We start from the raw sequence: 17,664 nt of genomic DNA, 5'->3' as shown, positions 1-17,664 counted from the left end.
GGGGCCGACTCGTCTGCAGGAGGGGCCCCGAGGAGAAACCCCTCACAGACCATGTACAGGGGCCGACTCGTCTGCAGGAGGGGCCCCGAGGAGAAACCCCTCACAGGCCATGTACAGGGGCCGACTCGTCTGCAGGAGGGGCCCCGAGGAGAAACCCCTCACAGGCCACGTACAGGGGCCGACTCGTCTGCAGGAGGGGCCCCGAGGAGAAACCACTCACAGGCCATGTACAGGGGCCGACTCGTCTGCAGGAGGGGCCCCGAGGAGAAACCCCTCACAGACCATGTACAGGGACCGACTCACCTGCAGGAGGGGCCCCGAGGAGAAACCCCTCACAGGCCACGTACAGGGGCCGACTCTGCAGGACGGGCCCCGAGGAGAAACCCCTCACAGGCCATGTACAGGGGCCGACGCACCTGCAGGAGGGGCCCCGAGGAGAAACCCCTCACAGGCCATGTACAGGGGCCGACGCACCTGCAGGACGGGCCCCGAGGAGAAACCCCTCACAGACCATGTACAGGGGCCGACTCGTCTGCAGGAGGGGTCCCGAGGAGAAACCCCTCACAGGCCATGTACAGGGGCCGACTCGTCTGCAGGAGGGGCCCCGAGGAGAAACCCCTCACAGACCATGTACAGGGGCCGACTCGTCTGCAGGAGGGGCCCCGAGAAGAAACCCCTCACAGACCATGTACAGGGGCCGACTCGTCTGCAGGAGGGGCCCCGAGGAGAAACCCCTCACAGACCATGTACAGGGGCCGACTCGTCTGCAGGAGGGGCCCCGAGGAGAAACCCCTCACAGACCATGTACAGGGGCCGACTCGTCTGCAAGAGGGGCCCCGAGGAGAAACCCCTCACAGACCATGTACAGGGGCCGACTCGTCTGCAAGAGGGGCCCCGAGGAGAAACCCCTCACAGGCCATGTACAGGGGCCGACTCGTCTGCAGGAGGGCCCCGAGGAGAAACCCCTCACATGCCACGTACAGGGGCCGACTCGTCTGCAGGAGGGCCCCGAGGAGAAACCCCTCACAGGCCATGTACAGGGGCCGACTCGTCTGCAGGAGGGGCCCCGAGGAGAAACCCCTCACAGGCCACGTACAGGGGCCGACTCGTCTGCAGGAGGGGCCCCGAGTAGAAACCACTCACAGGCCATGTACAGGGGCCGACTCGTCTGCAGGAGGGGCCCCGAGGAGAAACCCCTCACAGACCATGTACAGGGACCGACTCACCTGCAGGAGGGGCCCCGAGGAGAAACCCCTCACAGGCCACGTACAGGGGCCGACTCTGCAGGAGGGGCCCCGAGGAGAAACCCCTCACAGGCCATGTACAGGGGCCGACGCACCTGCAGGAGGGGCCCCGAGGAGAAACCCCTCACAGGCCATGTACAGGGGCCGACGCACCTGCAGGAGGGGCCCCGAGGAGAAACCCCTCACAGACCATGTACAGGGGCCGACTCGTCTGCAGGAGGGGCCCCGAGGAGAAACCCCTCACAGGCCACGTACAGGGGCCGACTCGTCTGCAGGAGGGGCCCCGAGGAGAAACCCCTCACAGGCCATGTACAGGGGCCGACTCGTCTGCAGGAGGGGCCCCGAGGAGAAACCCCTCACAGGCCATGTACAGGGACCGACTCACCTGCAGGAGGGGCCCTGAGGAGAAACCACTCACAGGCCACGTACAGGGGCCGACTCGTCTGCAGGAGGGGCCCCGAGGAGAAACCCCTCACAGGCCATGTACAGGGGCCGACTCGTCTGCAGGAGGGCACCGAGGAGAAACCCCTCACAGGCCACGTACAGGGGCCGACTCGTCTGCAGGAGGGGCCCCGAGGAGAAACCCCTCACAGGCCACGTACAGGGGCCGACTCGTCTGCAGGAGGGGCCCCGAGGAGAAACCCCTCACAGGCCACGTACAGGGGCCGACTCGTCTGCAGGAGGGGCCCCGAGGAGAAACCCCTCACAGGCCATGTACAGGGGCCGACTCGTCTGCAGGAGGGGCCCCGAGGAGAAACCCCTCACAGGCCATGTACAGGGGCCGACTCGTCTGCAGGAGGGGCCCCGAGGAGAAACCCCTCACAGACCATGTACAGGGACCGACTCACCTGCAGGAGGGGCCCCGAGGAGAAACCCCTCACAGACCATGTACAGGGACCGACTCGTCTGCAGGAGGGGTCCCGAGGAGAAACCCCTCAGGCCATGTACAGGGGCCGACTCGTCTGCAGGAGGGGCCCCGAGGAGAAACCCCTCACAGGCCACGTACAGGGGCCGACGCACCTGCAGGAGGGGCCCCGAGGAGAAACACCTCACAGACCATGTACAGGGGCCGACTCGTCTGCAGGAGGGGTCCCGAGGAGAAACCCCTCACAGGCCATGTACAGGGGCCGACTCGTCTGCAGGAGGGGCCCCGAGGAGAAACCCCTCACAGACCATGTACAGGGGCCGACTCGTCTGCAGGAGGGGCCCCGAGGAGAAACCCCTCACAGGCCACGTACAGGGGCCGACTCTGCAGGAGGGGCCCCGAGGAGAAACCCCTCACAGGCCATGTACAGGGGCCGACTCGTCTGCAGGAGGGGCCCCGAGGAGAAACCCCTCACAGACCATGTACAGGGACCGACTCACCTGCAGGAGGGGCCCCGAGGAGAAACCCCTCACAGGCCACGTACAGGGGCCGACTCGTCTGCAGGAGGGGCCCCGAGGAGAAACCCCTCACAGACCATGTACAGGGGCCGACTTGTCTGCAGGAGGGGCCCCCTGGAGAAACCCCTCACAGGCCACGTACAGGGGCCGACTTGTCTGCAGGAGGGGCCCCGAGGAGAAACCCCTCACAGGCCACGTACAGGGGCCGACGCACCTGCAGGAGGGGCCCCGAGGAGAAACACCTCACAGACCATGTACAGGGGCCGACTCGTCTGCAGGAGGGGTCCCGAGGAGAAACCCCTCACAGGCCATGTACAGGGGCCGACTCGTCTGCAGGAGGGGCCCCGAGGCGAAACCCCTCACAGACCATGTACAGGGGCCGACTCGTCTGCAGGAGGGGCCCCGAGGAGAAACCCCTCACAGACCATGTACAGGGGCCGACTCGTCTGCAGGAGGGGCCCCGAGGAGAAACCCCTCACAGACCATGTACAGGGACCGACTCACCTGCAGGAGGGGCCCCGAGGAGAAACCCCTCACAGGCCACGTACAGGGGCCGACGCACCTGCAGGAGGGGCCCCGAGGAGAAACACCTCACAGACCATGTACAGGGGCCGACTCGTCTGCAGGAGGGGTCCCGAGGAGAAACCCCTCACAGGCCATGTACAGGGGCCGACTCGTCTGCAGGAGGGGCCCCGAGGAGAAACCCCTCACAGACCATGTACAGGGGCCGACTCGTCTGCAGGAGGGGCCCCGAGGAGAAACCCCTCACAGGCCACGTACAGGGGCCGACTCTGCAGGAGGGGCCCCGAGGAGAAACCCCTCACAGGCCATGTACAGGGGCCGACTCGTCTGCAGGAGGGGCCCCGAGGAGAAACCCCTCACAGACCATGTACAGGGACCGACTCACCTGCAGGAGGGGCCCCGAGGAGAAACCCCTCACAGGCCACGTACAGGGGCCGACTCGTCTGCAGGAGGGGCCCCGAGGAGAAACCCCTCACAGACCATGTACAGGGGCCGACTTGTCTGCAGGAGGGGCCCCCTGGAGAAACCCCTCACAGGCCACGTACAGGGGCCGACTTGTCTGCAGGAGGGGCCCCGAGGAGAAACCCCTCACAGGCCACGTACAGGGGCCGACGCACCTGCAGGAGGGGCCCCGAGGAGAAACACCTCACAGACCATGTACAGGGGCCGACTCGTCTGCAGGAGGGGTCCCGAGGAGAAACCCCTCACAGGCCATGTACAGGGGCCGACTCGTCTGCAGGAGGGGCCCTGAGGAGAAACCCCTCACAGACCATGTACAGGGGCCGACTCGTCTGCAGGAGGGGCCCCGAGGAGAAACCCCTCACAGGCCACGTACAGGGGCCGACTCTGCAGGAGGGGCCCCGAGGAGAAACCCCTCACAGGCCATGTACAGGGGCCGACTCATCTGCAGGAGGGGCCCCGAGGAGAAACCCCTCACAGACCATGTACAGGGGCCGACTCGTCTGCAGGAGGGGCCCCGAGGAGAAACCCCTCACAGACCATGTACAGGGACCGACTCACCTGCAGGAGGGGCCCCGAGGAGAAACCCCTCACAGGCCACGTACAGGGGCCGACTCGTCTGCAGGAGGGGCCCCGAGGAGAAACCCCTCACAGACCATGTACAGGGGCCGACTTGTCTGCAGGAGGGGCCCCCTGGAGAAACCCCTCACAGGCCACGTACAGGGGCCGACTTGTCTGCAGGAGGGGCCCCGAGGAGAAACCCCTCACAGGCCACGTACAGGGGCCGACGCACCTGCAGGAGGGGCCCCGAGAAGAAACCCCTCACAGGCCACGTACGGGGGCCGACTCATCTGCCGGTGGCGCTCTACCCGGCCTCTGTAGCTTCATGTTTTCCTCAGCTTTTATGCAAAGGAGAGAGCCCGAGATGCCCAGAAGGGCCACTGCCCCTAGGGGCCGCTGCTGACGCCCAGTGGGGCCACGCCCACCACCCCGAGGGGCCACTTCCCAGAGGGGTCATCGCTGCAGCCCAGAGGGGTCACTGCCTGAGGGGCTATACCCCATAATGAACGCATCCTCGTCACTGCCTCCTCCAGTGATTCCACGGCTCCTCGTCACACGTGAGGCTGTCTGCTACTGCTCTGGGGGTGGTCGGAGCGGTATGCAGCTCTGGGGGTGTGCGGAGCTGGATGAGGTGGCACTGTTCGGTGCTGTGTGTGCAGCTCTGGGGGTGTGCGGAGCTGGATGAGGCGGCACAGAGAGGAGCAGTGTGCCGCTCTGGGGGTGTGCGGTGCTATGTGCAGCTCTGGGGGTGTGCGGAGCTGGATGAGGCGGCACAGAGGAGCAGTGTGCAGCTCTGGGGGTGTGCGGAGCTGGATTAGGCGGCACAGTGCGGAGCAGTGTGCAGCTCTGGGGGTGTGCGGTGCTGTGTGCAGCTCTGGGGGTGTGCGGAGCTGGATGAGGCGGCACAGAGGAGCAGTGTGCAGCTCTGGGGGTGTGCGGAGCTGGATTAGGCGTCACAGTGCGGAGCGGAGTGCAGCTCTGGGGGTGTGTGGTGCTGTGTGCAGCTCTGGGGGTGTGCGGAGCTGGATGAGGCGGCACCGTGCGGAGCGGTGTGCAGCTCTGGGGGTGTGCGGAGCTGGATGAGGCGGCACAGTGCGGAGCGGTGTGCAGCTCTGGGGGTGTGCGGTGCTATGTGCAGCTCTGGGGGTGTGCGGAGCTGGATGAGGCGGCACAGTGCGGAGCGGTGTGCAGCTCTGGGGGTGTGCGGTGCTGTGTGCAGCTCTGGGGGTGTGCGGAGCTGTGTGCAGCTCTGGGGGTGTGCGGAGCTGGATGAGGCGGCACAGTGCGGAGCGGTGTGCAGCTCTGGGGGTGTGCGGTGCTGTGTGCAGCTCTGGGGGTGTGCGGAGCTGTGTGCAGCTCTGGGGGTGTGCGGAGCTGGATGAGGCGGCACAGTGCGGAGCGGTGTGCAGCTCTGGGGGTGTGCAGTGCTATGTGCAGCTCTGGGGGTGTGCGGAGCTGGATGAGGCGGCACAGTGCGGAGCAGTGTGCAGCTCTGGGGGTGTGCGGAGCTGGATGAGGCGGCACAGTGCGGAGCGGTGTGCGGTGCTATGTGCAGCTCTGGGGGTGTGCGGAGCTGGATGAGGCGGCACAGTGCGGAGCGGTGTGCAGCTCTGGGGGTGTGCGGAGCTGTGTGCAGCTCTGGGGGTGTGCGGAGCTGGATGAGGCGGCACAGTGCGGAGCGGTGTGCAGCTCTGGGGGTGTGCGGAGCGGTGTGCAGCTCTGGGGGTGTGCAGAGCTGGATGAGGCGGCACAGTGTGGAGCGGTGTGCAGCTCTGGGGGTGTGCGGTGCTGTGTGCAGCTCTGGGGGTGTGCGGAGCTGTGTGCAGCTCTGGGGGTGTGCGGAGCTGGATGAGGCGGCACAGTGCGGAGCGGTGTGCAGCTCTGGGGGTGTGCGGTGCTATGTGCAGCTCTGGGGGTGTGCGGAGCTGGATGAGGCGGCACAGTGCGGAGCGGTGTGCAGCTCTGGGGGTGTGCGGTGCTGTGTGCAGCTCTGGGGGTGTGCGGAGCTGTGTGCAGCTCTGGGGGTGTGCGGAGCTGGATGAGGCGGCACAGTGCGGAGCGGTGTGCAGCTCTGGGGGTGTGCGGTGCTATGTGCAGCTCTGGGGGTGTGCGGAGCTGGATGAGGCGGCACAGTGCGGAGCGGTGTGCAGCTCTGGGGGTGTGCGGTGCTGTGTGCAGCTCTGGGGGTGTGCGGAGCTGTGTGCAGCTCTGGGGGTGTGCGGAGCTGGATGAGGCGGCACAGTGCGGAGCGGTGTGCAGCTCTGGGGGTGTGCAGTGCTATGTGCAGCTCTGGGGGTGTGCGGAGCTGGATGAGGCGGCACAGTGCGGAGCGGTGTGCAGCTCTGGGGGTGTGCGGTGCTGTGTGCAGCTCTGGGGGTGTGCGGAGCTGTGTGCAGCTCTGGGGGTGTGCGGAGCTGGATGAGGCGGCACAGTGCGGAGCGGTGTGCAGCTCTGGGGGTGTGCGGAGCTGTGTGCAGCTCTGGGGGTGTGCGGAGCTGGATGAGGCGGCACAGTGCGGAGCGGTGTGCAGCTCTGGGGGTGTGCAGTGCTATGTGCAGCTCTGGGGGTGTGCGGAGCTGGATGAGGCGGCACAGTGCGGAGCGGTGTGCAGCTCTGGGGGTGTGCGGTGCTGTGTGCAGCTCTGGGGGTGTGCGGAGCTGTGTGCAGCTCTGGGGGTGTGCGGAGCTGGATGAGGCGGCACAGTGCGGAGCGGTGTGCAGCTCTGGGGGTGTGCGGTGCTGTGTGCAGCTCTGGGGGTGTGCGGAGCTGTGTGCAGCTCTGGGGGTGTGCGGAGCTGGATGAGGCGGCACAGTGCGGAGCGATGTGCACTGAGCATGCTCTGCTCTTTCCTCTCTGCTCGATCTGTCAGTCAGTGGAGGCAGCTGCCACCTCCGGTCGCTGGGATGCTCTCGTCTCCGGTGAGTGACGGCCTGTGCTGTGGCCCCTGTGCTGTGGCCCCTGTGCTTTGGCCGGTTCCGGGGGCAGTGAGGGGCGATGCCCTCCTGAGTCCGGCGCTGTGTGGGCACAGGGGGCACGGCCACTACTATAAGGGGAGCGATGGCAACGCCGCCTTCATGAGCGTCCGGGATCAGGACGGGGTTACCAGGGATGTTGGGGTTAATGGTCAGTGATAGAAGGGTTAATGGCTGGTCCTGGGGGGACACTAGAGTCGTCCGCTGTCCTCAGGGATGGGAGAGTTGTCGGCTGGACCCAAGTTTACCATAGAGTAGGCTGATTTTGTTCCTGCTGGCCCCTGTGGTGTGGGGGTGAGCAGGCCACTGCTGCGGGGAGGCGGTGCGTGCACTGAGGGGCGGGGGGGATGTCGCACCCTGCTGGCCCCTGTGGTGTGGGGGTGAGCAGGCCGCTGCTGCGGGGAGGCGGTGCGTACACTGGGGGGGATGTCGCCCCCTGCTGGCCCCTGTGGTGTGGGGGTGAGCAGGCCACTGTTGCGGGGAGGCGGTGCTTGCACTGGGGGGGATGTTGCCCCCTGCTGGCCCCTGTGGTGTGGGGGTGAGCAGGCCGCTGCTGCGGGGAGGCGGTGCGCACACTGGGGGGGATGTCGGCCCCTGTGGTGTGGGGGAGAGCAGGCCCCTGCTGCGGGGAGACGGTGCGCACACTGGGGGGGATGTTGCCCCCTGCTGGCCCCTGTGGTGTGGGGGTGAGCAGGCCGCTGCTGCGGGGAGGCGGTGCTTGCACTGGGGGGGATGTTGCCCCCTGCTGGCCCCTGTGGTGTGGGGGAGAGCAGGCCCCTGCTGCGGGGAGACGGTGCGTACACTGGGGGGATGTCGCCCCCTGCTGGCCCCTGTGGTGTGGGGGTGAGCAGGCCGCTGCTGCGGGGAGGCGCTGTGTGCACTGGGGTGGGGATGTTTCCCCTTGCTGGCCCCTGTGGTGTGGGGGTGAGCAGGCCGCTGCTGCGGGGAGGCGGTGCTTGCACTGGGGGGGATGCTGGCCCCTGTGGTGTGGGGGTGAGCAGGCCGCTGCTGCGGGGAGGCGGTGCGCACACTGGGGGGGATGTCGGCCCCTGTGGTGTGGGGGAGAGCAGGCCCCTGCTGCGGGGAGACGGTGCGCACACTGGGGGGGATGTTGCCCCCTGCTGGCCCCTGTGGTGTGGGGGTGAGCAGGCCGCTGCTGCGGGGAGGCGGTGCTTGCACTGGGGGGGATGTTGCCCCCTGCTGGCCCCTGTGGTGTGGGGGAGAGCAGGCCCCTGCTGCGGGGAGACGGTGCGTACACTGGGGGGATGTCGCCCCCTGCTGGCCCCTGTGGTGTGGGGGTGAGCCGGCCGCTGCTGCGGGGAGGCGCTGTGTGCACTGGGGTGGGGATGTTTCCCCTTGCTGGCCCCTGTGGTGTGGGGGTGAGCAGGCCGCTGCTGCGGGGAGGCGGTGCTTGCACTGGGGGGGATGTCGCCCCCTGCTGGCCCCTGTGGTGTGGGGGTGAGCAGGCCGCTGCTGCGGGGAGGCGGTGCTTGCACTGGGGGGGATGTCGCCCCCTGCTGGCCCCTGTGGTGTGGGGGTGAGCTGGCCGCTGCTGCGGGGAGGCGGTGCTTGCACTGGGGGGATGTTGCCCCCTGGTGTTGCAGTTACATTCCGCTGCTATGTGTTCTTGACATGCTAATTATGCAGCGATACACAGTAAGGAGGCGCAGATGCCGCTCCTCTCCTCAGGAGGCGCCCACTCATCGCTCAGCAGCTGCTGTTTTTCTTACAAGCTCCGACTGCACGTTGTAGCGTTAACTCTCTCCTGTCCAGAGCGGGGGCTGCGTATGGCCTCATCCTAGCTAGATAGGCCGGGGCCCGGACCCCCCCGCAGGCCGGGGCCCGGACCCCCCCGCAGGCCGGGGCCCGGACCCCCCGCAGGCGCGTGAAGCTTTTCTGTCCTCTGCTTGTTGTTGTTCTCCTTGGTGCCGCTCATCTGAGACTCCATGGTGGTCTGTGGTTGTGGCCCCTTATCTTCCTCCTGTGCTTCCACCAGACATGTCGCATATGATGGCTGTGGCCCTGTGTCCGGCGCCCTGTGTCCGGCGCCCTGTGTCCGGCGCCCTGTGTCCGGCGCCCTGTGTCCGGCGCCCTGTGTCCGGCGCCCTGTGTCCGGCGCCCTGTGTCCGGCGCCCTGTGTCCGGCGCCCTGTGTCCGGCGCCCTGTGTCCGGCGCCCTGTGTCCGGCGCCCTGTGTCCGGGGCCCTGTGTCCGGGGCCCTGTGTCCGGGGCCCTGTGTCCGGGGCCCTGTGTCCGGGGCCCTGTGTCCAGGGTCGTTTTCCTCGTTCATTTTATTATTTGAATCATTTTTTTGGTCAAATCCGAATGAGGCCCCAGAAGAGCCCGAGGCTGGCGATCAGCGAGCGCAGCACTGACCTACATACCGCAGAACGCTGCACAGTGCAGACCGCCCTCACCCAGAAGTCATGTGTCCTCAGTGCCAGGTGGAGCTGGGGCCCCCCCCCACCCTGATACTGTGCGCGGTGGAGCTGGGGCCCCCCCCACCCTGATACTGTGCGCGGTGGAGCTGGGGCCCCCCCCCCACCCTGATACTGTGCGCGGTGGAGCTGGCCCCCCCCCCCCGTTACTGTGCGCGGTGGAGCTGGCCCCCCCCCCCCCCCGTTACTGTGCGCGGTGGAGCTGGCCCCCCCCCCCCCGTTACTGTGCGCGGTGGAGCTGGCCCCCCCCCCCCCCCGTTACTGTGCGCGGTGGAGCTGGGCCCCCCCCCCCGATACTGTGCGCGGTGGAGCTGGGGCCCCCCCGATACTGTGCGTCGTGGAGCTGGCCCCCCCCCCCATACTGTGCGCGGTGGAGCTGGGGCCCTCCCATGATACTATGCTGGCCCCACCCCCGATACTGTGCGCGGTGGAGCTGGCCCCACCCCCGATACTGTGCGCGGTGGAGCTGGCCCCACCCCCGATACTGTGCGCGGTGGAGCTGGGCCCCCCCCCCGATACTGTGCGCGGTGGAGCTGGGGGCCCCCCCCCCCCCCGATGCTGTGTGCGGTGGAGCTGGGCCCCCCCCCCGATACTGTGCGCGGTGGAGCTGGGCCCCCCCCCCCCCCCCCCGATACTGTGCGCGGTGGAGCTGGGCCCCCCCCGATACTGTGCGCGGTGGAGTTGGCCCCCCCCCCCCCCGATACTGTGCGCGGTGGAGCTGCCCCCCCCCCCCGCCCCGTTACTGTGCGCGGTGGAGCTGGGGACTCCCCGATACTGTGCGCAGTGGAGCTGGGGACCCCCCGATACTGTGCGCGGTGGAGCTGGGGGTCCCCGATACTGTGCGGGGTGGTGAGGATACGAGGCCATGTGATCGAGGGCTGACGGCTCCTTTCTGGTGGTGGTTGTTGGTGGAGGGAGGGAGCGGGCAGCCTCCATTCCTGTTAAATGATAATGACCTCAGGCCGTATAATAATGTGATTATCTCCTCTCCCCGATATCCGTTGCTGGTGCTGATCTGATTGTCTGGAAACCTCGTGGCTGCTGGTCCTGTGCCGCCCCCGCGTTATAGGATGTGATGTGGCGGGGGGAGGGGTCACAGCCTGTTGCTTGCTTTACTCTTTGGCTACATTAATTCTATGTTTCCTTGGTTCCTCCTCTTGCCCCCCCTACTGCCTTGGCTCCTCCTCTTGCCCACCCTATTGCCTTGCCTCCTCCTGTCGCTCCCCCTTTCCTCCTGCCTTGACTCCGCCTGTCGCTCCCCTCTTCCTCCTGCCTTGGCTCCGCCTGTCGCTCCCCTCTTCCTCCTGCCTTGGCTCCGCCTGTCGCTCCCCTCTTCCTCCTGCCTTGGCTCCGTCTGTCTCTCCCCCTTTCCTCCTGCCTTGGCTCCGCCTGTCGCACCCCCCTTCCTCCTGCCTTGCCTCCTCCTGTCGCTCATCCCTTCCTCCTGTCTTGGCTCCGCCTGCCGCTCCCCCTTTCCTCCTGCCTTGGCTCCGCCTGCCGCTCCCCCTTTCCTCCTGCCTTGGCTCCGCCTGCCGCTCCCCCTTTCCTCCTGCCTTGGCTCCGCCTGTCGCTCCCCCTTTCCTCCTGCCTTGGCTCCGCCTGTCGCTCCCCCTTTCCTCCTGCCTTGGCTCCGCCTGTCGCTCCCCCTTTCCTCCTGCCTTGGCTCCGCCTGTCGCTCCCCCTTTCCTCCTGCCTTGGCTCCGCCTGCCGCTCCCCCTTTCCTCCTGCCTTGGCTCCGCCTGCCGCTCCCCCTTTCCTCCTGCCTTGGCTCCGCCTGCCGCTCCCCCTTTCCTCCTGCCTTGGCTCCGCCTGCCGCTCCCCCTTTCCTCCTGCCTTGGCTCCGCCTGCCGCTCCCCCTTTCCTCCTGCCTTGGCTCCGCCTGCCGCTCCCCCTTTCCTCCTGCCTTGGCTCCGCCTGCCGCTCCCCCTTTCCTCCTGCCTTGGCTCCGCCTGCCGCTCCCCCTTTCCTCCTGCCTTGGCTCCGCCTGCCGCTCCCCCTTTCCTCCTGCCTTGGCTCCGCCTGCCGCTCCCCCTTTCCTCCTGCCTTGGCTCCGCCTGCCGCTCCCCCTTTCCTCCTGCCTTGGCTCCGCCTGCCGCTCCCCCTTTCCTCCTGCCTTGGCTCCGCCTGCCGCTCCCCCTTTCCTCCTGCCTTGGCTCCGCCTGCCGCTCCCCCTTTCCTCCTGCCTTGGCTCCGCCTGCCGCTCCCCCTTTCCTCCTGCCTTGGCTCCGCCTGCCGCTCCCCCTTTCCTCCTGCCTTGGCTCCGCCTGCCGCTCACCTTTTCCTCCTGCCTTGGCTCCTCCCCTCTGACTGTTTTGTGTCCTCTCTTGCAGTCACAATGAGCGGAAGGTGACGTGTAAGCACCCGGTGAGCGGGCAGCCCTCCCAGGACAACTGCATTTTCGTGGTGAATGACCAGTGAGTACTGACCTCCCAACAGGTCGGGGCCATCGCTGTGGGGGGCCCCTGTGGCCTGGGGCCATCGTTTCGGGGGGCCCCTATGGGCTGAAGCCATTGTTGTGGGGGCCACCTATGGGTCGTGGCCATCGCTGTGGGGGGCCCCTACAAGTGCAGCTATCAGCTCTTTGTGGGAGTAGGAAAAGCCTTCTCATGGGTTACTCCTCGTCAGCCAGACCCTCGTTATAGCGCCCCCATCAGAGGGCTCATGTGATATTTCTTCTAGGCCGCCGGCAGCGATGACGTCTCAGGAGACAAAGGACAGAACGGTCAGTGTGACGAGCGACAGCTCCAACACCGTGCCCACTGCCAACCCCACCAGCCCCCCATCCAGGGTAAGTGTCCCCCGGGCCGTCCTCCGGCCAGGCCACGTGTCCCCCTCGCCGGCCCCCTCGTCATCCAGCCAGGCCGCGAGTCCTCTGTTATTGTATAACATGGTGGTTGCCATTGGGGGTCTCTCTCTCCGCAGCCCTCCAGAGCGTCCGGGAAGGTGCACAACTTTGGGAAGAGGTCAAACTCCATAAAGAGGAATCCTAACGCCCCGGTGTCGATGCGCGGCTGGCTGTATAAGAAGGTGCGTCCCCCTGCTGTATGCAGGTGGAGGGGCCCCGCGGGCTCCGGCTCTTCCCACCGCAGCCCTGCACTGATGACTTGTTGCACTCGCTGATTGTGCTGCTGTGATGGCAGTGAGGGGGTTAATCTGGCAGCGTCACCGCAGTGTTAACGTTCCCCTGACGAGGTTGTGACTCTGACCCCCTCACTGCCGGCCGCAGCTCGTGTGTGTGATGGAGGAGCTGGGACTTGTGGTGCTCGCTGCCGGCTCCTCACCGCTTCTCTCAGCTCCTTGTCTTGTGTTTTGCAGGCGAATTCGGGGATGAAGTTATGGAAGAAGCGCTGGTTTGTGCTGTGCGACCTGTGTCTCTTCTACTACCGAGGTGAGCCCCCGCACTGACCTGGGCGCCCCTCAGCCCCCAGCGCTGACCTGGGCGCCCCTCCGCCCCCAGTGCTGACCCGGGCGCCCTGCGCTGGCCCAGGAGGGGTTGCCGGGGATGGCGGCGGGGCTGAGGGGCGGGGCTGCCGGGGATGGCGGCGGGGCTGAGGGGCTGGGCTGCCGGGGATGGCGGTGGCGCTGAGGGGCGGGTCTGACGGGGATGGCGGCGGCGCTCAGGGGCGGGTGCGACGGGGATGGCGGCGGCGCTGAGGGGCGGGTGCGACGGGGATGGCGGTGGCGCTGAGGGGCGGGGCTGCCGGGGATGGCGGCGGCGCTGAGGGGCGGGTCTGACGGGGATGGCGGCGGCGCTCAGGGGCGGGTGCGACGGGGATGGCGGCGGCGCTGAGGGGCGGGTGCGACGGGGATGGCGGCGGCGCTGAGGGGCGGGGCTGCCGGGGATGGCGGTGGCGCTGAGGGGCGGGGATGGCGGTGGCGCTGAGGGGCGGGTCTGACGGGGATGGCGGCGGTGCTGAGGGGCGGGTGCGACGGGGATGGCGGCGGCGCTGAGGGGCGGGTGCGACGGGGATGGCGGCGGCGCTGAGGGGCGGGGCTGCCGGGGATGGCGGCGGCGCTGAGGGGCGGGGATGGCGGCGGCGCTGAGGGGCGGGGCTGCCGGGGATGGCGGCGGCGCTGAGGGGTCCGGGCTGCCGGTGACGTTCTCTCTCTCCGCAGATGAGAAGGAGGAGGGCGTCCTGGGCAGCATCTTACTTCCGAGCTTCCAGATATCACCGGTGACGGCCGACGATCACATTAACCGCGCACACGCCTTCAAGGTGACCGCTCCCCGGTCGCCAGGGCCTCCGCTGTGATAATGGGGGTAGTAGTCTGTGTCTATGTCTCATGTTCTGTCTCTTCTCTCCTTGCCCCGATGTGCCGCAACATCTGAGGATGAAGATGAACACCTTATCCTGGTAAGATGTGGACCTCTGGGGCCCCGCGTCCCACCGTAACAGCCGCACCCAGGGGCCCCACAGTATAACCGCCTAAATAACGTGCCCTCCAGCATCCGCTAATAGCTGCTCTTCTTCCCCACAGATGACTCTTTGTGTCCACCAGGCGGCGCACTCCAACATGCGGACGTACTACTTCTACTGTGACACCATGAAGGAGATGGAGCTGTGGATGAGAGCGATGACCGGAGCGTCCCTGGTGCACGCCGAGCCTGTGAGACGGTGTGTGTGCAGGGGTGTACCCGGGGACTCTACTGTATTTTGGGGGTGTACCCGGGGACTCTACTGTATTTTGGGGGTGTACCCGGGGACTCTACTGTATTTTGGGGGTGTACCCGGGGACTGTACTGTATTTTGGGGGTGTACCCGGGGACTGTACTGTATTTTGGGGGTGTACCCGGGGACTGTACTGTATTTTGGGGGTGTACCCGGGGACTGTACTGTATTTTGGGGGTGTACCCGGGGACTGTACTGTATTTTGGGGGTGTACCCGGGGACTCTACTGTATTTTGGGGGTGTACCCGGGGACTCTACTGTATTTTGGGGGTGTACCCGGGGACTCTACTGTATTTTGGGGGTGTACCCGGGGACTCTACTGTATTTTGGGGGTGTACCCGGGGACTCTACTGTATTTTGGGCGTGTACCCGGGGACTCTACTGTATTTTGGGCGTGTACCCGGGGACTCTACTGTATTTTGGGCGTGTACCCGGGGACTCTACTGTATTTTGGGCGTGTACCCGGGGACTCTACTGTATTTTGGGGGTGTACCCGGGGACTCTACTGTATTTTGGGCGTGTACCCGGGGACTCTACTGTATTTTGGGCGTGTACCCGGGGACTCTACTGTATTTTGGGCGTGTACCCGGGGACTCTACTGTATTTTGGGGGTGTACCCGGGGACTCTACTGTATTTTGGGGGTGTACCCGGGGACTCTACTGTATTTTGGGGGTGTACCCGGGGACTGTACTGTATTTTGGGGGTGTACCCGGGGACTCAACTGTATTTTGGGGGTGTACCCGGGGACTCTACTGTATTTTGGGGGTGTACCCGGGGACTCTACTGTATTTTGGGGGTGTACCCGGGGACTCTACTGTATTTTGAGGGTGTACCCGGGGACTCTACTGTATTTTGGGGGTGTACCCGGGGACTCTACTGTATTTTGGGGGTGTACCCGGGGACTCTACTGTATTTTGGGCGTGTACCCGGGGACTGTACTGTATTTTAGGGGTGTACCCGGGGACTGTACTGTATTTTGGGGGTGTACCCGGGGACTGTACTGTATTTTGGGCGTGTACCCGGGGACTGTACTTTATATAGAGGGGTGCACCTGTGGACTGTTCTGTATATAGAGGGGTGTACCCGGGGACTCTACTGTATTTTGGGGATGTACCCGGGGACTCTACTGTATTTTGGGCGTGTACCCGGGGACTCTACTGTATTTTGGGCGTGTACCCGGGGACTCTACTGTATTTTGGGGGTGTACCCGGGGACTCTACTGTATTTTGGGGGTGTACCCGGGGACTCTACTGTATTTTGGGGGTGTACCCGGGGACTCTACTGTATTTTGGGGGTGTACCCGGGGACTCTACTGTATTTTGGGGGTGTACCCGGGGACTCTACTGTATTTTGGGGGTGTACCCGGGGACTCTACTGTATTTTGGGGGTGTACCCGGGGACTGTACTTTATATAGAGGGGTGCACCTGTGGACTGTTCTGTATATAGAGGGGTGTACCCGGGGACTCTACTGTATTTTGAGGGTGTACCCGGGGACTCTACTGTATTTTGAGGGTGTACCCGGGGACTCTACTGTATTTTGGGGGTGTACCCGGGGACTCTACTGTATTTTGGGGGTGTACCCGGGGACTCTACTGTATTTTGGGGGTGTACCCGGGGACTCTACTGTATTTTGAGGGTGTACCCGGGGACTCTACTGTATTTTGGGGGTGTACCCGGGGACTCTACTGTATTTTGGGGGTGTACCCGGGGACTCTACTGTATTTTGGGGGTGTACCCGGGGACTGTACTGTATTTTGGGCGTGTACCCGGGGACTGTACTTTATATAGAGGGGTGCACCTGTGGACTGTTCTGTATATAGAGGGGTGTACCCGGGGACTCTACTGTATTTTGAGGGTGTACCCGGGGACTCTACTGTATTTTGAGGGTGTACCCGGGGACTCTACTGTATATAGAGGGGTGTACCCGGGGACTCTACTGTATTTTGAGGGTGTACCCGGGGACTCTACTGTATTTTGAGGGTGTACCCGGGGACTCTACTGTATTTTGAGGGTGTACCCGGGGACTCTACTGTATTTTGGGGGTGTACCCGGGGACTCTACTGTATTTTGGGGGTGTACCCGGGGACTCTACTGTATTTTGGGGGTGTACCCGGGGACTCTACTGTATTTTGGGCGTGTACCCGGGGACTGTACTTTATATAGAGGGGTGCACCTGTGGACTGTTCTGTATATAGAGGGGTGTACCCGGGGACTCTACTGTATTTTGAGGGTGTACCCGGGGACTCTACTGTATTTTGAGGGTGTACCCGGGGACTCTACTGTATTTTGGGGGTGTACCCGGGGACTCTACTGTATTTTGAGGGTGTACCCGGGGACTCTACTGTATTTTGAGGGTGTACCCGGGGACTCTACTGTATTTTGGGGGTGTACCCGGGGACTGTACTGTATTTTGGGCGTGTACCCGGGGACTGTACTTTATATAGAGGGGTGCACCTGTGGACTGTTCTGTATATAGAGGGGTGTACCCGGGGACTCTACTGTATTTTGAGGGTGTACCCGGGGACTCTACTGTATTTTGAGGGTGTACCCGGGGACTCTACTGTATTTTGAGGGTGTACCCGGGGACTGTACTGTATTTTGGGCGTGTACCCGGGGACTGTACTGTATTTTGGGGGTGTACCCGGGGACTGTACTGTATTTTGGGCGTGTACCCGGGGACTGTACTTTATATAGAGGGGTGCACCTGTGGACTGTTCTGTATATAGAGGGGTGTACCCGGGGACTCTACTGTATTTTGAGGGTGTACCCGGGGACTCTACTGTATTTTGAGGGTGTACCCGGGGACTCTACTGTATTTTGGGGGTGTACCCGGGGACTCTACTGTATTTTGGGGGTGTACCCGGAGACTCTACTGTATTTTGGGGGTGTACCCGGGGACTGTACTGTATTTTGGGCGTGTACCCGGGGACTGTACTTTATATAGAGGGGTGCACCTGTGGACTGTTCTGTATATAGAGGGGTGCACCCGGGGACTCTACTGTATTTTGGGCGTGTACCCGGGGACTGTTCTGTATATAGAGGGGTGTACCTGGGGGGGCAGTGCTGTATGTACTGTATATAGGGGGTGTACCCTAATGTGTATGGGTGTGTGCTGTATATGGGGATTTTGGGCAAAAACTCCAAAACCTATATATGATCATAACTTCTCAGCTGAAGGTCATTGGGTGGTGACTGTGGCGCCATCAGATGCGGCCGGGCCGCCGTTATGCTGGGAGACCAAACACTGTGTTGCTACCTGGCTTCCTCTAGCCGTTCTGCATATCTCCCCACCCTGGGATGCTGGAATAGATCGAGACCCTGGAAAGCGTTCCAGAGATCTCGAAAATCTATATATATAATCGTCTTATTCTGTCTCTGTGTCTGTCTCTGTGTCTGTCTCTGTGTCTGTCTCTG

The 17,664-nt window shown here is 64.6% G+C and overlaps 1 protein-coding gene across 11 annotated transcripts in view; it reads left to right on the top strand.

The window, feature by feature from the left end:
• Positions 1-17,664, top strand: part of PLEKHA5 (pleckstrin homology domain containing A5) — a 159,291-nt gene that overhangs the window by 59,661 nt on the left and 81,966 nt on the right. For 9 of the 11 annotated variants that reach the window (XM_073650563.1, XM_073650561.1, XM_073650560.1 and 6 more), the window contains exons 4-9: positions 11,909-11,992; positions 12,258-12,366; positions 12,501-12,605; positions 12,894-12,966; positions 13,695-13,795; positions 14,079-14,194. In XM_073650563.1, the coding sequence (XP_073506664.1) occupies positions 11,909-11,992; positions 12,258-12,366; positions 12,501-12,605; positions 12,894-12,966; positions 13,695-13,795; positions 14,079-14,194 (588 nt within the window). Of the gene's footprint in view, positions 1-6,973; positions 7,088-11,908; positions 11,993-12,257; positions 12,367-12,500; positions 12,606-12,893; positions 12,967-13,694; positions 13,796-13,827; positions 13,934-14,057; positions 14,195-17,664 lie in introns of those variants that run through there. The other 2 variants (XM_073650564.1, XM_073650565.1) reach the window with 2 other exon arrangements.

Source organism: Phyllobates terribilis, unplaced genomic scaffold, assembly GCF_046119375.1.
Source record: "Phyllobates terribilis strain yellow unplaced genomic scaffold, ASM4611937v1 Scaffold_10__3_contigs__length_209671492, whole genome shotgun sequence".
Lineage (NCBI taxonomy): Eukaryota > Metazoa > Chordata > Amphibia > Anura > Dendrobatidae > Phyllobates > Phyllobates terribilis.
Note: the sequence above shows the minus strand (reverse complement) of the source record. Positions and strands in the feature narration are given on the sequence as shown.